We start from the raw sequence: 19,096 nt of genomic DNA on the forward strand, positions 1-19,096 counted from the left end.
AACTTATTAAGAGACTTTATTTAAAGAACAATTACACAATGATCTCCTTTCAATGCTTTTCCTGATAATTATTAGAAATAGTATTGAAAATTGCTACAAACTTTGTTCAACTAATTTGTATTATTTGTCCCTAAATTCACCGAGTTGAATGTAAAATGGAGTAAATGATGATAAGTAAAAAGCAATGAAAGATATAGAAAGAAATAAAGGTGCAAATGTATAATGAGTATGCTTATGAATTTATCCCTCCTTAAACCTGGCTTAGACATGTGATTCAAGGATCAAATTTAATCTTACCCTTCCTATTTCCTTTCATATTTCCAAAGGTAATACTAGGTTTCCTGGATCACTAAATCCAAAAATATAAAAGTATGGCAAAGAAACCAGTCTCGAATAGCAATATACTTTATTGGCTGATTTTTGGATAATGAGATTCACTGGGGATGAAAACAATAATTTTTTTTCAAACATTGGATGGAGTTTCACAAATGTAGTAAGCAAAGAAAACTTATATTGCTGATTAAATTAACCTAGGCATCTAATGTAGACTCCTCCCATCTTCCTCTGCTATCCCATATTTTGAAAGCTGAAAATCTATGTCACATGCCAATTTTGAACACTGAAAATTTATATCACCAAATAATGGGCCCATTGATCATAAGACACTTGGAATTGCAATTGGGGCCAAAACTGAGCAGTAAATTGTAGTAGTATTTAATTTAAAAAAAACACAAAACTTTGAATTAAAACTTTAGGAAAAAACACTTGAACTTTTATTAAAATAGAAATACTTTTAAAAAATAAAAATATATTCTGTATAGGAATAACCAGTTAAATTTATCAATATTTAACATACACATATATAATTAAACATATATTTTTAAATTGAAATCACGGTTAGTAATCTACTTGAGTAATATACCTAGGCAATTTATGTATATTTACTTAAATTTCAAAACCCTTTAACTGTAACATGTTCCATATATTTGCAGCTCCAAAATAAATACCTGAAATGCTTTCACAGTCATTTGCAGACTTGCACAAAGCCTCAAAAAATTTGCATTGCCCGTAAAGATCTCACAAGACAATCTGCCTTTTGATTTCAGCTCTCAAACATAAACAAGTGTCCTTTTCCCAGTATACTTAGTGCTGTGTTTTTCCACTACATCTCATGCCTGAATGAAGCCTATCTAACATGCTTATTTTCTCCATAAAGCACATCATAGCTTCTTGCACTTAAGAATGCTACAGAGCACTTCAGCACTAAACAGTGGAGGCCACATTAAACAGTGAAACTATCAAAAAAAATACTAGTAAAACACAAAAAGGACAATTGTTAGGAAGTAGAAGAGCTAAAACAAGAAGGCAGAGGATTGCCTTGTTCAACGTCAGTTCTTGAAGCAATGATTCAGTATTTGTTAATTCAGCATTCACAGTGACTTTAGAGAACACAGCTGCTATAAATATAGGGAACCAACTGCAATTTCAATAAATCTAGAATCTCTTAAAAGGTTACAGTGTTGAAACATAAATCACAAAGCAAAGTTTAACACCTTTGCCTGACAAAGGAAGTATTAAGAAGAGTCATGAGTTTAAATTAGACTGTTTGGTATTAGATAAAAGCGACATTTCTCATGTAACATAATTGTATATTTCTTGTGAGAAATGGGAAAATTTTAAATAGACTCTACTTAGTATTTCTTTATAATTCAAAATTACATCAACATACTGCCAGTATTTTCAACTGAATAACAAATTAATTTTAGGTAAGAAACAACTCATTAGAACAACCCTAAAAAGTCAGAAATATTCATCACATAACCAACCCAAATAATTAGGTTTTCCTTACTTGTAGCCAAGCTGGCGACAGATCACAGCTGCATCTTTATCAGTCCACCCATCATCACAAATTGTTCCCCACTGGCCGTTGATAAAAACCTCCACTCGCCCTTCTTTCTTATTTTCTCCATCCATCAGTCTGATAGGAAAACCTAAGTCACAATTCAAAATATCAGAAAAGCCAAATCAAGAAAACTGATGTTAAAGCATGACAGACTTTATAAAATACAATTCATCTTAAAAATCAACTATAAAATCAGCTGGGCAATTCAATAGAGAAGAGGTGTCAATAAAAAACTGTCCCCACTTTTGCTGTACCTTTTAAAGCCCTGAAGTCAGAGTGCTCAGTGTTTGCCTTTGTATCCCAGCACTTGGAACAGCGCCTGGCATACAGAAGACATGCAATAGCTGTTTGTTGAATAAATGAATGAATGAATAGCACTGTAAAATTGTGAATGGTTTTATCACCACTAACATAGTAAAAGACATTTCCTTAGAATTGTTTTGTTTCATGTCTTTCATTTATCTGTGAATATAGCTAGAAATTTATATCCCAAGGCTAAGGTTTTGGGGAAAGTATAAATAGATATACCTTTGGAATGCATGAGAACTTGTATTCCAGAGAGAAAAAGGAAGGCAGTTAACAAGGAAAATTTCCATCGCAGGCTTTCTATTTACTAGTGATTCGAAAGGAAGTGCTTAACTCGTAAAACTACTGAGATTTAAAAGTTCAGTGGGAATGTAAGAACAGCATGGTGACTATAGCTAACAATACTGTATTGTATATTTGAAAGCTGCTAAGAGAGTAGATCTCAAAAGTTCTCATTGCAATTTAAAAAAGCTTTTTGTAACTGTGTCAAGTGACAGATGTTAGACTTACGTGATCATTTCTCAGTGTATACAACTATCTAATCATTATGTTGTACATCTGAAACTAATATACATCAACTATAACCAGAAAATTGAAAAATAATAATAAATAAATAAATCATTCAATTTTTTTTTATAATTGAAAAGCTGATCTCTTGCAAACTGAAGTTATAAAAATGAAGTGACTTGTAGAGTCTCACACATTTCTATTGACTCCAATAAATACGGTGAATTGTAACTGGAAGTCCTCACTGTAGCTTGCACACTATCATGGGTTGAATTGTGGGGTCATTAGGGTGGACCCTAGTCCAGTACTACTGGTGCCCTCATAAAAAGGGAAAATTTGGACACAAAGTAAAGACAGTGTGAAGAGTTACAGGAAGAAGATGGTCATCTACAAGACAAGGGGAGAGAGGCCTAGAATAGATCCTTCCATCCCAGCCCTGCTGACCCCTTGATTTTGGATTTCTAGTCTCCAGAACTGACAAAATAAAAAACCTGTCATTTAAAAACCCAATCTCTGGTACTTCGTTGCACAGCCCAAGCAAACTAAGACACATATTTTAGATTACCTAGTTATTGGAAGAGTCTCCAGCTTCCGAACACCAAAGATTTACTGATAGGGATGTAGGGAATACAAAGAAGCAAGTGAAATTATCAAAACTAAGAAGGTAGAGTAAGCAGCTAATAAACAAAGTATCACTTAATATATGTTTAAACCAACATACTGAAATTAATAGATTGACATTTGTTAACTGAAGGAAAACACTGATGGCAAGATGGACAAATTCTATTGATTCTTCTAATCCATTTATACTTCTGATTCCTTCTTTGTTACACCCCAAGTTGCTGGCTCTGTAGTTTCGGTCCCTGATTATACTCACTTCATGGGACAGGCATCCTAGTAGAATCAATATAGCAAAGCCAAAATTTACAAATGCTTATGGAGTGCCTACACTATGCACTGCTTACATTAGCTAAAAAACTGGGGATTTTTGCTGTGTCACAAAATACAGTATATTTGAAACTTTACATTTCTTATTAATGAATCTGAAATTTTGGGTTCTTTGTAAGAGGGCTGGGTAAAAAAGTGTTCCTCAAAGAGTAAATCAAAACAGATGAAATTCTTTTCTTAAAGTTTTCGATTTTTACATTTTTGGATCTTTGGCCTAATATTAAGAAAACACATGCACACAGAATTAGATCTCCACATTTCATCCCAGTTGTTTTATGGGCAGTTTTTCATACACCATAAAAATTTAAATGATAAAGTACTTTTAAGCCTATGTTGCATGCTTTATAAAAATAACACATAAATACTTCTGAACCTAAGTTTAGCCATTCATTTTACAAAGTCATTGCATTTTCAATGCTTGAAGGGAAACTGAATGACAAAAGCCATTCTATCAATACCACCTCACTGTTTAAGTTCGTTCTGTTATGTAGTAATAATATACATGATATTTTATTTCTAAAATCTTAAATATAAAATGCTTGGAAAAAATTAACAGTCCTAGTATTTTTAATTGTATATCTCAGCCTTTCACTACCAATAGTGCTGTCTTTAATTTTCCTGTAACAGTATTTTAATATACTATTTTTTAAACAATATTTTTTTGAAAATCTAGCATAAATGTAAATTAAAAGTCAAAGTTTATATTGTAAGATTGAGTAACAGACAATCTCACTGTGAAAGAAATCTGATAGGATTTACTACTCTGAAGTTAGAATTAATGCAGTATTAAAACAAGAAATCCACATCTTTACCATCCCACAAATTTTCCCCTTAATTCACAGACATTAAATGAATTCTTCCTAAAATTACTTTTATTCACTTAGAATAGTGCTTTTGAGCATTATATCTACCACACACCCAAATACAGAAAGTGTCTACTGAACTATTACTAATTTTGAGAACAGCTTCATTCACATTTAAAGTTAAGGTCCACAAATTACACTTCAAATAGTTGAAAACAATAATAGTCCAACAGCTCATTATCTTAGTGCCAAAAAAGTAAAAAAACTGAACTGTTTTTAAAATGATATTGTTATATCATTCTTCTACAATCCCCTTCTCTAAGCTTCACTTTTAAATGTGAGTGGGAAAGTAATGATCTCTTTGGAGGAATCAATGGTAGTGTGATTCTATTCCAAAAGTATATTTGGCTCAGACATAATGTTCCTCAGACAAATGAATAGTTAATAGCTATATTACTAAAATTAGGATCACAGAGATTCATAAAAATGGTTTTATTAATAATTGTTTTATTAATAATTAATAAAACATGTTTTATTAATAATTACCACCCTCAGCTTTTTAAATTTTTTAAAAATGTATCTAGAATTCTAGAATTAAACAGATTTTCAGGGGAACTGAAAAGATTAGTTGTCCTAATTATATGCATATATTTAACCAAATAGGCCTTCAGAGAATTTAGATTATGGCATTTTGTATAGTATTTATGGTATTTCATTACCTGGAGTATTTACAGTATAGTATTTATAGTATTTCATCACACTGATAGAGTGTGCCTGAATAGATCAATCCATGACCCAAATACCCGCTACCGGGGGCTAAGAGGATCCATTCCCAGCAAAAAGAGAACTATCTCCCCAAACCACATGTAATCATTCATTATAAACCCTGGAAGGATCATAAATCTTCCATAAAAAGAAAGAAGCAAGGGAAGAGAATAAATGAAAAGACACAAAATTGGAAGCATGTCCTATAAGAGATGGAGTAAAATGTTGTATATCTAACTTGGTATTATGTTGATTAGTGCAGTGAGTCACCATCACCTCACAGTTCAGAGTACACTGAGGAACCATCCATATACTCTGACAACCTCAAATATACAATATGGTTAATATTGTGGGATTCCATAAGTTCTGTTATTTTATAATGGAAGTATTTAAGCTTCACAGTCTCAAAACGGGAGGATACAAAGGGGGTTGATTCAGCCCTGAGGGGAAAAGAAAGGACCACCTGTGGTTACTTTAACATCTATCCACAAAAATACATGTGTAGATATAAGAGAACTATGGTAGTGTCCTGGCAAGTCTTTTGAATACGTCCATCTGTATTTTTCATTCATACTTATTTTGTCCTCCTCACGACATGTTAAGTCTATCAAAGACATGTAGGTACACTCTGCTCACAAAGGGATCTTTTCCCACAAATATCGCGAGACTGTTAGACAAGCTTTCTCACCTTCTATCCAATTACAAGTAGAAGGAAATTTGGAACTGGGGAGTAGGAAAGGACCCTGATGGGTTTCTAGAGTAACAGGGTATCTTAGAAAAATGGGTAGGTGATTTGCTCCAGATAATCCACTGAGAGACCTGAAAAACCTAGGTTAGGACATGGTAGTGGATTGGATGGCTGGCGACCAGTGATTGACAAGGGCTCAGGAATAAAGAAGAAATGAATCATGGGGAGTCTGGAAGAGAGAGTTATTGTTTTGTTCTGATTTTTTTTTAAATTCTGTCTCAAATCATTCATCAGAATGTAAGGTAAAGGAAAGTCAGAATAGGTGACCAATGAGTTTGGGAATGGGTATTGCAGCTTCATCTTTCAGATATGCATGATTATAAACATTTTTAGTGAGAAACTTAGGCTGTAGGAGAAAATATGTTAGGAGTTGAAATTTTATATTGGTGGGAAGACTCAAAAATCATTTTTCTCTGAATGTAAATTATTGAAAATTAGTGCGTTATAGGAAATTGATTATTAAAAGTCAAAGACAAGATTGAGATTACAGATGGCGGGGAGAGAGGAGAGACAGAGGCTTCCTCCTAAAACTGGATGCAATTAGAAAATTTAATTGGCACAACTAATCCTGAGAGAGCAACAGGAAAGAGGACAGCGTCAGACTGCACACACCTGGAGAAAAGAGCAGACCTCACAGAACGGGGCACCAGTACCAAGCCCCTGCAACCCTGGACATTGCTTCAGGGGCTGAGCAGCTCCAGAAGAGTTTCTGGACACTAGAGGGCGTCATATACAAACATGAAACACCAAAGGAACCTTGTCCAGAGTAAAATTGTTAAGACAACTCCCGAGAAAGATTTAAATGATATGGTCCTTGTGACTCTTCCTGAAAGGGAGTGCAAAATAAAAATCATCAACATTCTAATGGAGGTACGGAAAGACATCCCAGAACTCAGGAATGAATTCAGGTCAGAGATCCAATCATTGAAGAACACGATGGAGGGTATTAAAAGCAGGTTGGATACAGTGGAGGAGACAATAAATGAAATAGAAACTAGAGAAGAAGAATACAAAGAAGCTGAGGCACAAAGAAAAAAAAGGATCTCTAAAAATGAAAGAATATTGAGAGAACTGTGTGACCAATCAAAGCGGAACAATATTCGCATTATAGGGATACCAGAAGAAGAAGAGAGAGAAAAAGGGATAGAAAGTGTCTTTGAGGAGGTAGTTGCAGAAAACTTCCCCAATCTGGGGAAGGAGATAGTCTCTCAGGCCATGGAAATCCACAGATGCCCCTACACAAGGGACCCAAGGAAGATAACAGCAAGACACACAGTAATTAAAATGGGAAAGATCAAGGATAAGGACAGACTATTAAAAGCAGCCAGAGGCAGAAATAAGATCACATACAAAGGAAAGCCCATCAAGCTAACAGCAGACTTCTGACCAGAAACCTTACAGGCCAGAAGGGAGTGGCATGATGTATTTAATGCCATGAAGCAGAAGGGCCTGGAACCAGGATTACTTTTTCCAGTGATATTATCATTTAAATTTGAAGGAGGGACTAAACACTTTCCAGATAAGCAAAAGCTGAGAGAGTTTACCTCCCACAAACCATCTCTGCAGTCTATTTGGAGGGACTGCTATAGATGGAAGTGTTCCTAGGGTAGGATAGCTGTCACCAGAGGTAGTAAAACCACAGTAGGGAGGATGGAGCAGCTGATTGCGAGGCAAACACAAAATTAAATTGACTATCCCCAAAGTCAATCAAGGGATAGACAAAAAGTACAGAATTTGATACCTAATATACAAAGAACGAAGGAGGAAGAAAAAAGGAGGAGAAATAGAAAAGAACCTTTAGATTGTGTTTGTAAAAGCATACTAAGTGAGTTAATTTAGACTCTTACATAGTAAGGAAAGTAACCTGGAACCTTTGGTAACCATGAATCTAAAGCCTGAAATGGCAATAAGTACATACCTATCTCTAATCACCCTAAATGTAAATGGACTGAACGCACCAATCAAAAGACATAGAGTCAGTGAATGGATAAAAAAACAAGACCCATCTATATGCCGCTTACAAGAGACTCACCTCAAACCGAAAGACATGCACAGACTAAAAGTCAAGGGTTGGAAAAAGATATCTCAGGCAAACAATAGGGAGAGAAAAGCAGGTGTTGCAGTACTAGTGTCAGACAAAATAGACCTCAAAACAAAGAAAGTAACAAGAGATAAAGAAGAACATTACATAATGATAAGGGGCTCAGTCCAACAAGAGGATATAACCATTATAAATATATATGCACCCAACACAGGAGCACCAGCATACGTGAAACAAATACTAACAGAACTAAAGGAGGAAATAGAATGCACTGCAATCATTTTAGAAGACTTCAACACATCATTCACTCCAAAGGACAGATCCACCAGACAGAAAATAAGTAAGGACACACAGGCACTGAACAACACAATAGAACAGATGGACCTAATAGACATCTATAGAACTCTACACCCAAAAGCAACAGGATACACATTCTTCTCAAGTGCACATGGAACATTCTCCAGAATAGACCACATACTAGGCCACAAAAAGAGCCTCAGTAAATTCAGAAAGATTGAAATCCTACCAACCAACTTTTCAGACCACAAAGGTATAAAACTAGAAATAAATTGTACAAAGAAAGCAAAAAGGCTCACAAACACATGGAGGCTTAACAACACGCTTCTAAATAGTCAATGGATCAACGACCAAATTAAAATGGAGATCCAGCAATATATGGAAATAAATGACAACAACAACACAAAGCCCCAACTTCTGTGGGACGCAGCAAAAGCAGTCTTAAGAGGAAAGTATATAGCAATCCAAGCATATTTAAAGAAGGAAGAACAAACCCAAATGAATAGTCTAACATCACAATTATCAAAATTGGAAAAAGAAGAACAAATGAGGCCTAAAGTCAGTAGAAGGAGGGAAATAATAAAGATCAGAGAAGAAATAGATAAAATTGAGAAGAATAAAACAACAGAAAAAAATCAATGAAACCAAGAGCTGGTTCTTTGAGAAAATAAACAAAATACATAAGCCTCTAGCCAAACTTATTAAGAAAGAAAGAGAGTCAACACAGCAACAGAATCAGAAATGAGAAAGGAAACATCACAATGGACCCAACAGAAATACAAAGAATTATTAGAGACTACTATGAAAACCTATATGCTAAGGAGCTGGAAAACCTAGGGAAATGGACAACTTCCTAGAAAAATACAACCTTCCAAGACAGACCAAGGAAGAAATACAAAATCTAAACAAAACAATTACCAGCAAAGAAATTGAAGCAGTAATCAAAAAACTACCCAAGAAACAAACGCCTGGGCCAGATGGATTTACCTCGGAATTTTATTAGACATACAGAGAAGATATAATACCTATTCTCCTTAATGTTTTCCAAAAAATAAGAGGAGGGAATACTCCCAAACTCATTCTGTGAAGCCAACATCACCCTAATACCAAAACCAGGCAAAGACCCCACCAAAAAAGAAAATTACAGACCAATATCCCTGATGAATGTAGATGCAAAAATACTCAACAAAATATTAGCAAACTGAATTCAAAAATACATCAAAAGGATTGTACACCATGACCAAGTGGGATTCATCCCAGGAATGCAAGGATGGTACAACATTCCAAAGTCCATCAACATCATCCACCACATCAACAAAAAGAAGGACAAAAACCACATGATCATCTCCATAGATGCTGAAAAAGCATTTGACAAAATTCAATATCCATTCATGATAAAAACTCAGCAAAATGGGTATAGAGGGCAAGTACCTCAACATAATAAAGGCCATATATGATAAACCCACAGCCAACATCATACTGAACAGCGAGAGGCTGAAAGCTTTTCCTCTGAGATCAGGAACAAGACAGGGATGCCCACTCTCCCCACTGTTATTCAACGTGGTACTGGAGGTCCTAGCCATGACAATCTGACAAAACAAAGAAATACAAGGCATCCAGATTGGTAAAGAAGAAGTCAAACTGTCACTATTTGCAGATGACATGATATTGTACATAAAAAACCCTAAAGACTCCACTCCAAAACTACTAGAACTGATATCAGAATACAGCAAAGTTGCAGGATACAATATTAACACACAGAAATTTGTGGCTTTTCTATACACTAACAATGAACCAATAGAAAGAGAAATCAGGAAAATTCCATTCACAATTGCATCAAAAAGAATAAAATACCTAGGAATAAACCTAACCAAAGAAGTGAAAGACCTATACCCTGAAAACTATAAGACACTCTTAAGAGAAATTAGAGAGGACAATAACAAATGGTAACTCATCCCATGTTCCTGGATAGCAAGAATTAATATCGTCAAAATGGCCATCCTGCCCAATGCAATATACAGATTTGATGTAATCCCAATCAAATTACCAGCAACATTCTTCAACGAACTGGGACAAATAATTCAAAAATTCATATGGAAACACCAAAGACCCCGAATAGCCAAAGCAATCGTGAGAAGGAAGAATAAAGTGGCAGGGATCTCACTCCCCAACTTCAAGCTCTACTACAAAGCCACAGTAATCAAGACAATTTGGTACTGGCACAAGAACAGAGCCACAGACCAGTGGAACAGATTAGAGACTCCAGACATTAACCCAAACATATATGGTCAATTACTATTCGATAAAGGAGCCATAGACATACAATGGGGAAATGACAGTCTCTTCAACAGATGGTGCTGGCAAAACTGGACAGCTATATGTAAGAGAATGAAACTGGATCACTGTCTAACCCCATACACAAAAGTAAATTCAAAATGGATCAAAGACCTGAATGTAAGTCATGATACCATAAAACTTAGAAAAAAGCATAGGCAAAAATCTCTTGGACATAAACATTAGTGACTTCTTCATGAACATATCTCCCTGGGCAAGGAAAACAAAAGCAAAAATGAACAAGTGGGACTATATCAAGCTGAAAAGCTTCTGTACAGCAACGGACACCATCAACAGAACAAAAAGGTACCCTACAGTATGGGAGAATATATTCGCAAATGACATTTCCGATAAAGGCTTGACATCCAAAATATATAAAGATCTCGTGCACCTCAACAAACAAAAAGCAAATAATCCAATTAAAAAATGGGCAGAGGAACTGAACAGACAGTTGTCCAAAAAAGAAATACAGATGGCCAACAGACACATGAAAAGATGCTCCACATCGCTAGTTATCAGAGAAATGCAAATTAAAACCACAATGAGATATCACCTCACACCAGTAAGGATGGCTACCATCCAAGACAAACAAAAACAAATGTTGGCGAGGTTGTGGATAAAGGGGAACCCACCTACACTGCTGGTGGGAATGTAAATTAATTCAACCATTGTGGAAAGCAGTATGGAGGTTCCTCAAAATGCTCAAAATAGACTTACCATTTGACCCAGGAATTCCACTTCTAGGAATTTACCCTAAGAGTGCAGCACTCCAGTTTGAAAAAGACAGATGCACCTCTATGTTTATTGCAGCACTATTTACAATAGCCAAGAAATGGAAGCAACCTAAGTGTCCATCAGTAGATGAATGGATAAAGAAGATGTGGTACATATACACAATGGAATATTATTCAGCCATAAGAAGAAAACAAATCCTACCATTTGCAACAACATGGATGGAGCTAGAGGGTATTATGCTCAGTGAAATAAGCCAAGCGGAGAAAGATAAATAGCAAATGATTTCACTCATCTGTGGAGTATAAGAACAATAGAAAAACTGAAGGAACAAAACAGCAGCAGAATCACAGAACCCAAGAATGGATTAACAGTTACCAAAGGGAAAGAGACTGGGGAGAATGGGAGGGTAGAGAGGGATAAGGGCGGGGAAGAAGAAAAGAGGTATTATGATTAGCATGTATAATGTGGGGGGTGGGGGAAAGGGGAGGGCTGTGCAACACAGAGAAGACAAGTAGTGATTCTACAACATCTTACTATGCTGATGGACAGTGACTGTAATGGGGTTTGTGGGGGGTCTTGGGGTAGGGGAAAGCCTAGTAAATATAATGTTCTTCATGTAATTGTAGATTAATCATAACAAAATTAAAAATTATAAATAAATAAATAAATGAATAAATAAAAAGTCAAAGACAAGAAATGTTTCACATTCTGAACCAGTGGATAGAGGTGCAGTGGCCACTGAATCATGGCTACTTCAGATCCATGGCCAGTCCTCACCCAAAGAGAGTCTCTGCCCATCGCCACTGGGGTAGCAGGCAATACCAACGTCTTCCCGATGGCTGCAGTCATGCCTCCCCCACTGTCTCCGGGAACACTGAAGGACACTGGTTTCCTTGCCTGAGCAGCAGACATCATCCAACCATATGGGCCCCATGCTTTCCTCAAAGTGGCTTGCAGAGGCTTGTCTGCCATACCTGTGGCAATAAAGTAAGCATCGTCCATACAACTGCTGTCTCTTGTTTCAAAGAACTGCAAACATAAAACAAACCTAATTAAGTGTCGTGACCTCAGAGGATAAGTATTTTCGTTCTCTTAGGGACTCACTTCTAAGAGCAGTGTTTGCTCCATCAACATTTTGATCATCTTAACCAATTTGTGATTGATTCAATGGGTAACTTATGAAGAATTAATCTTTTCTTCCCCATTCATTCTTACGTTTTGTCTGCAGTATAATCCACCAACCAGAGAGAATGCACACAGAGATAAACCTCAAGTTCCTGACCATGGCAACAATACCACAAACCAGAAAGTGAGAATGCCTGTCTTGTATCAGCCTCCAAGGAGTCCTCTGAGATCATTTGATTTCATCAGCTTCTCCTGGAGTCTTTGATATCCTCTCCAAAACAAAAATGTGTATTAGCACAGTAATTCCTCAATCACTAGACTAAATCCATGATGAAACTTGGACTTTAGCCCATCAAAATCAGGATAATGATAATGTTCTTAGTTTTTCATAAAGTGACACAAGTTGGATGTTTAAATTTTTATAAATTATATTTGTGTCCCAATTAACTTTATTTGTAACCTTGCCTTCCAAAAAAAATTTTTTTGATGTATTATAATAAGCATATCTGCTATAGAAATAGAAAGATCTTCAAAATAAAAAATTGGTAAATGAATCTGTACTTTGATTCATCCTTCCACCAGTTTTGTCTCTCTTTTAAATCCAAACCTCCAGAAATCACTAGCTAAAAGATACTTCTTGTATCTTTCAGTTCTAAGAGTGTGTTTCCTTACTGGAAGTTTTCATTATTTTTTATACTAAGAATATGAGAGATCTTTCTACCTGGCTTGAATTTTCCTGATTTTTTTCCTATATGCACTTATTATTTAGTTTATTTAACAAAGTGAAAATTTTAATCAATTAAAACAATGAAACTTTTTAATTAATCATCATTCTAAGACTTCTATTTTGCTGACTCATCAAGTCTGAGCTAGAAAAATACTTTATAAGTAAAATTACCATATTACTATTGCTTGCAATTTATACCATTTTCCACAAAATGCATCAATCTGATTATCAATCCGTATCAACTATGTAACAGATAACAGTAGGACATTTTACTTTGGGATCTCATTTACACAACGAAACCCAGAGTTCACATGTTTTTCTCATTCCAAAGGTATTTTATTCTTTCAGAAATTCCTCTGTAAACTAAAAGTAAATATAGAACAGGCCTATTCTACCTTCTAACAGAACAATTTAGAACTTTTAACAAATATTATTGAGAATATTTTTAGAACCATAAAGATCTGATACTCCGCATATGCAGGAAAAAATAAATGTATTTGTGAAACAAATAAAATATGGAAAAAAATCAGTGTCACCCAACTGCCTTCATTAATAAGGCAAAACATGAAAATGCTAAATAATAGTATTTATAAATCTTTCTAAATCTATGAAACAAGACACAATTCTTAGCTTAACAAAGATTCACTTAAAATGAAATGGTATTTATTAATTCTCATTCATTAAATATCAATAATTATTTGTCTGGTATGTCAGCCACTTGACCTGATAATTATAATAACTGCACTGCCCATGAAAATTCAAAACATTGGGCAATAATGCATTTCTATCTTCATAGCATTATTATTTATAACAGGAAAATTAAACTAAAATAGCAAATGAATTATGGCAGGAATATTCTATGGATATTACATTAACATTAAAAATTAAAAATTACTTATTACAGATCTGTTATAAAATTATATACACAATTATAATAATGATGGTATAAGAATGGGAAAATTATGGGTAGTCTTTTATTCTCTTTATTTTCCAAATTATCTCTAATGTTTTCTATTACTTTTATAAATTAAAAAGTGTATGTTTAAACAGAGTCATACCTAGCTTGAATGAAAATATGTTTTTAAAGTTTAATGAGTGTTTTAAAATTAGTTCCATCTCAAGTTGAAATGAAATAATTTTGCCAATTATTTCAAGCATAAGATCATTACTTCAAGCATGACATAGAAATACAGAAAATAAGAAAGAAGGGGCATTCATGGGCTTCATTCAAATATTAACTCAAAGGCATCATTTGCAGTTACTTCACCCAACTTAAGTCTTTATTCTGGAATGCATTGTATGTGTGACATGAAATATATCACCCAAAGCATGTGATACTCAGCTTTTAAGAGAGTGATGTCAAGGGTGAGTTTCAAAGGTCTTCCCATGACAAGAAGGCTGTTTTTCTCAAATAAAAGTGATAATTATCACCACATTCTGAGAAAGGGAATAATGTAACACCAAAGCATCTGACACTGGACTTCCCTGCAATTTTAGACACAATGATGTCAGAACTGACAACATCCAATAGTAGTGATGCATCAGAATAAAACTGAGCATTCAAAGCACACAGTCTTACTTCAACAGACACAAAGGGCCTAAAAGTCACCCATGGCTCTAACCAATTACTCAGAAGAGGGGTGGTGGCAGGAAAGGTAAATGAGATAAAAAGCAAGATATAGTTAGTCATTATCATAAAATATTATTTATTTTTAAAGGTTATTTTTGTACTTCCATATATAGATAGGTAAATAGGTAAGTAGGTAGACAGGTAACGAGATGATAGAAAATATGTATTTTTAGTATTATAGAAATTGCAAAGATTACAAAATGACACTTTTAAAAATGTAATTTGATATTTAGCTGTCTCATATCGATGGTCTTACTTAAACCCCAGCTGCCGGCAAACCACGTATGTATTCAGCCCAGTCCAACCATCATCACAGACAGTTCCCCACTGCCCGCCATAGTACACCTCCAGGCGACCCTCGTGGCGGCCATCACCACCTGCAAGTCTGATGACTCCATCTGTGACAAGAAGAAGACACAGAGACTAAGCAAGTCAATTATCAGAACAAGATGGAACAACATTTTAATTTCACTAGAAATATCACCCCAGTCAGGTCTCTCTCCTGGTCTTTTGTTAATCTTAGTTTATGACTATGCTCAATGATCTGAGGTCATCAGATTTTGTCTTAAATACAGCACAACACTTAAAAACAGTCTTTGTTTTTCATTTCTACTCCTATTTACTGAGTAGAAAAATATCTTCTGAAATAATTCCAAAGTAGATACTTAGATTTTTACTAATTAAATAATATTTGGAAAATTTCCTATGGCTTTAATTTCTTTTAAGTATGAGAAATATCAGCCATTTAAATTTAAAAAGAAGGAAAACAGCATCTTGGAAATAGTTCAAAACTTGAACTGCAAATGAAAAAATACTGAAATACAAAGAGAGAAAAAGCTTTTCTGGTTAAATAATGATCTATCATGTCCATTCACTTATTATTCCTTAGGCATTTATAACTTATAAAAACTGGGATACCTTTCTTGACTTTGTTCCTTTATTGATAATACAGATCTGAACTTGGATCTTATGAATTCAATGAATAATTAATTCCCAGAGAATCCTGTAAAAAGCTTCTAAGCAGATATACAATAAAACAAATTATCCCACAAAAAGTAGATTTAAAAGCCATTTCCAACCAAAAAGCCCAAAGAGCCCCAAATTAAACACAATCCTAGAGATTCATGTATCTCTAGGATCTTTTAAAGTAAATTAAGTTCTCAGCAACACAATCACTTACTAATGTAATATTTACTGTCGGAAAAACCACCTTACACTATTATTACCTTATATTTGACAACAACACTATAAGGCTAACCTCACTTTAAAGAAGAGGAAAAGGAAACTGAAGAAGATGAAGTGTTCTATCTTGAAAGGTGGTGTAAATTTTGTATTTGTATAACTTTATAAAAATTTTTCCGCATTTTGTAAAAGTTGTGAAATTTTCTATTTGTATAAATGTGCTATTCTGCTAATAAAACAAGTGTTAATAGAACAATGTATATGAAAAGCTGTAACTTCAATATTTCATAAGCCCTAAGAAGTTTTTCTTTTGATTTTTAAAAAAAAGATTAGAGGAGGAGCCAAGATGGCAGCATGAGTAGGGCAGTGGAAATCTCCTCCCAAAACCATATATATTTTTAAAAACACAACAAATACAAGTATTCCTAAAAGAGAGACCAGAGGATACAGTACAACAGCCAGGCTACATACACATCTGCGAGAATCCAGCATCTCACAAAGGTGGTAAGATAAAAGCGGTGGCCCAGTAGGACCTGAGCGCTCCCCCAACCCCAGCTCATTGGCCAGAGGAAAGGAGTCAGAGCATGGAGGGAGTGGAAGCGTAAGACTGCTAAACAACCAGCTCTAGTAATCCGCACTGAGAGTGCAGACACACATCGCATGGTGTGCTAGGTATTAGGTAAACAGAAAAGTAAAATCTGCGAGTGGGTCCCTGCAGCCAGCTCCCCTGGGACCAAAAAAAAAAAGCAAGTGCTTTTTGAAAGTCTTAAAGGGACAGGGGCCTCAGAGCTGGATGGAATCATCCCGGCACACTCAGCCCAGCAGGCTTGGAATCCTGAGGAACTTCAGTTGCCCCAGCCCCCTGGGTGGCAACGAAGCCCTGAAGACCCTCACAGCGATAAGCAGCCTGCCATTCATTCCCCCGGCGCAGCCCAACCACAGCGGCTGAGCAGCCGGAGAGCGGCCGCACCCACAGCAGCCACCGAAAGTCTCCTCTGAGCATGCAGCTGCCTAGGCCAGAACCAGAAGCCGCCGTCAGTGTGCACCTGCCCGGCGCAGGCAGAGGAAGCTGGGGCAATGCGCAAAGGGGCTCTGTTCTCTCAGGAGAGCACACCCACTGCGCCTGCCACTACCTGCAGGGCTCTGGGCTGCCCTGCACATGACGGCTCAAGGGATTAACCGAGAGGCGGCACCCGGTGTGCGGGTAACTGATACAGGCAGTGGAGAAGGGGAAGGTGACCAGCAACAAGGAAGGGACTTTGTTTTCCCAGCTGATAAATGCGCCACCTGCCTGCGACTACCTCTATCACCATGAAAAGGCAGAAGAATTTGGCCCAGTCCAGAATTACCCAGACAACCCATGACAGAGGGCCTGGGGAGATAGATATAAAAAATATTCCTGAAAAAGAATTCAAAATAAAGGTCATAACCATGCTGATGGACCAGAAGAGAAATATGCAAGAGGTAACTGTTCAAGTCAGGAGGGAGAATAAAGAAATAAAACAATCTCTGGAAGGATTTAAGAGCAGACTGGATGAGGTACAACTGACGGTTAATGGAATAGAAGTCAGAAAACAGGAATACAGAGAAGCTGAGGCAGAGAGGGATAAAAGTATCTCCAGGAATGAAAGAATATTAAGAGAACTGTGTGACCAATCCAATGGAACAATATTCGCATTATAGGGGTACCAGAAGAAGAAGAGAGAGAAAAAGGGACAGACAGTGTCTTTGAAGAAATAATTGCTGAAAACTTCCCCAAACTCGGGGAGGAAATAGTCTCTCAGACCATGGAAGCCCACAATCTCCCAACACAAGGGACCCAAAGAGGACAAAACCAAGACATATAATAATTAAAATGGAAAAGATCAAAGACAAGGACACAGTATTAAAGGCAACCAGAGACAGAAAAAAGGTCACCTACAAAGGAAAACCCATCAGGCCATCATCAGACTTCTCAACAGAAACCTTACAGGCTATAAGAGAAAGGCATGACATATTTAATGCAATGAAACAGAAGGGCCTTGAGCCTAGAATACTGTATCCAGCACAATTCTCACTTAAATATGAAGGAGGGATTAAACAATTCCCAGACAAGCAAAAGTGGAGGGAATTTGCCTCACACAAATCACCTCTACAGGATATTTTATAGGGCTGCTCTAGATGGGAGCACTCTTAAGGCTAAATAGATGTCACCAAAGAAAATAAAATCACACCAAAGAAAGCAGAGCAAACAAATACTAACTAAAGGCAAAAATAAATAAAATCAACTATTCACAAAACCACTGAAAGAAAACACAAAAGAGTACAGAATAAACACCTAACATATAAAGAATGGAGGAAGAGGATTAAGAAGCGAGAAAAAATAAAGAACCATCAGACTGTGTTTATGATAGCTTAATAAGCGAGTTAAGTTAGATGGTTACATAGTAAAGAAGCTACCCTTGAACCTTTGATAGCCAAAATCTAAAGCCTACAATGGCAGTAAGTACATATCTTTCAATAATCACCTTAAATGTGAATGTACTGAATGCACCAATCAAAAGACACAGAGTAAGAGAATGGATAAAAAAGGAAGACCCATCTATATGCTGCTTACAAGAGACTACCTCAAACTCGAAGACATACATGGACTAAAAGCCAAGGGATGGAAAAAGAAATTTCATGCAATCATTAGGGAGAAAAAAGCAGATGTTGCAGTACTGATAGCAGACAAAATAGACTTCAAAACAAAGAAAGTAGTATGAGATAAAGAAAGACATTACATAATGATAAAGGGGTCAGTCCAACAAGAGGATATAACCATTATAAATATATATATGCACAAAACACAGGAGCACCAGCATAGGTGAAACAAATACTAACAGAATTAAAGGAGGAAATAGAATGCAATGCAATCATTTTAGAAGACTTCAACACATCATTCACTCCAAAGGACAGATCCACCAGACAGAAAATAAGTAAGGACACAGAGGCACTGAGCAACACACTAGAACAGATGGAACTAACACACATCTACAGAACACTACACCCAAAACAGCAGGATAC

General features: G+C 36.0%; 1 protein-coding gene across 4 annotated transcripts in view; it reads right to left on the minus strand.

Annotated features, from left to right (window-relative positions):
- LOC118913597 (neurotrypsin) overlaps positions 1 to 19,096 on the minus strand; it is a 76,300-nt gene that overhangs the window by 19,708 nt on the left and 37,496 nt on the right. For 3 of the 4 annotated variants that reach the window (XM_057502594.1, XM_057502593.1, XM_057502592.1), the window contains 3 exons: positions 15,126 to 15,267; positions 12,165 to 12,361; positions 1,850 to 1,991 (listed from right to left, as the gene is read on the minus strand). In XM_057502594.1, coding sequence (XP_057358577.1) covers positions 1,850 to 1,991; positions 12,165 to 12,361; positions 15,126 to 15,267 — 481 coding nt within the window. The remainder of the gene's footprint in view (positions 1 to 1,849; positions 1,992 to 12,164; positions 12,362 to 15,125; positions 15,268 to 19,096) is intronic. The other variant, XM_057502595.1, reaches the window with a different exon arrangement.

This window comes from Manis pentadactyla, chromosome 5 (genome assembly GCF_030020395.1).
Source record: "Manis pentadactyla isolate mManPen7 chromosome 5, mManPen7.hap1, whole genome shotgun sequence".
NCBI classification, from domain to species: Eukaryota; Metazoa; Chordata; class Mammalia; order Pholidota; family Manidae; genus Manis; species Manis pentadactyla.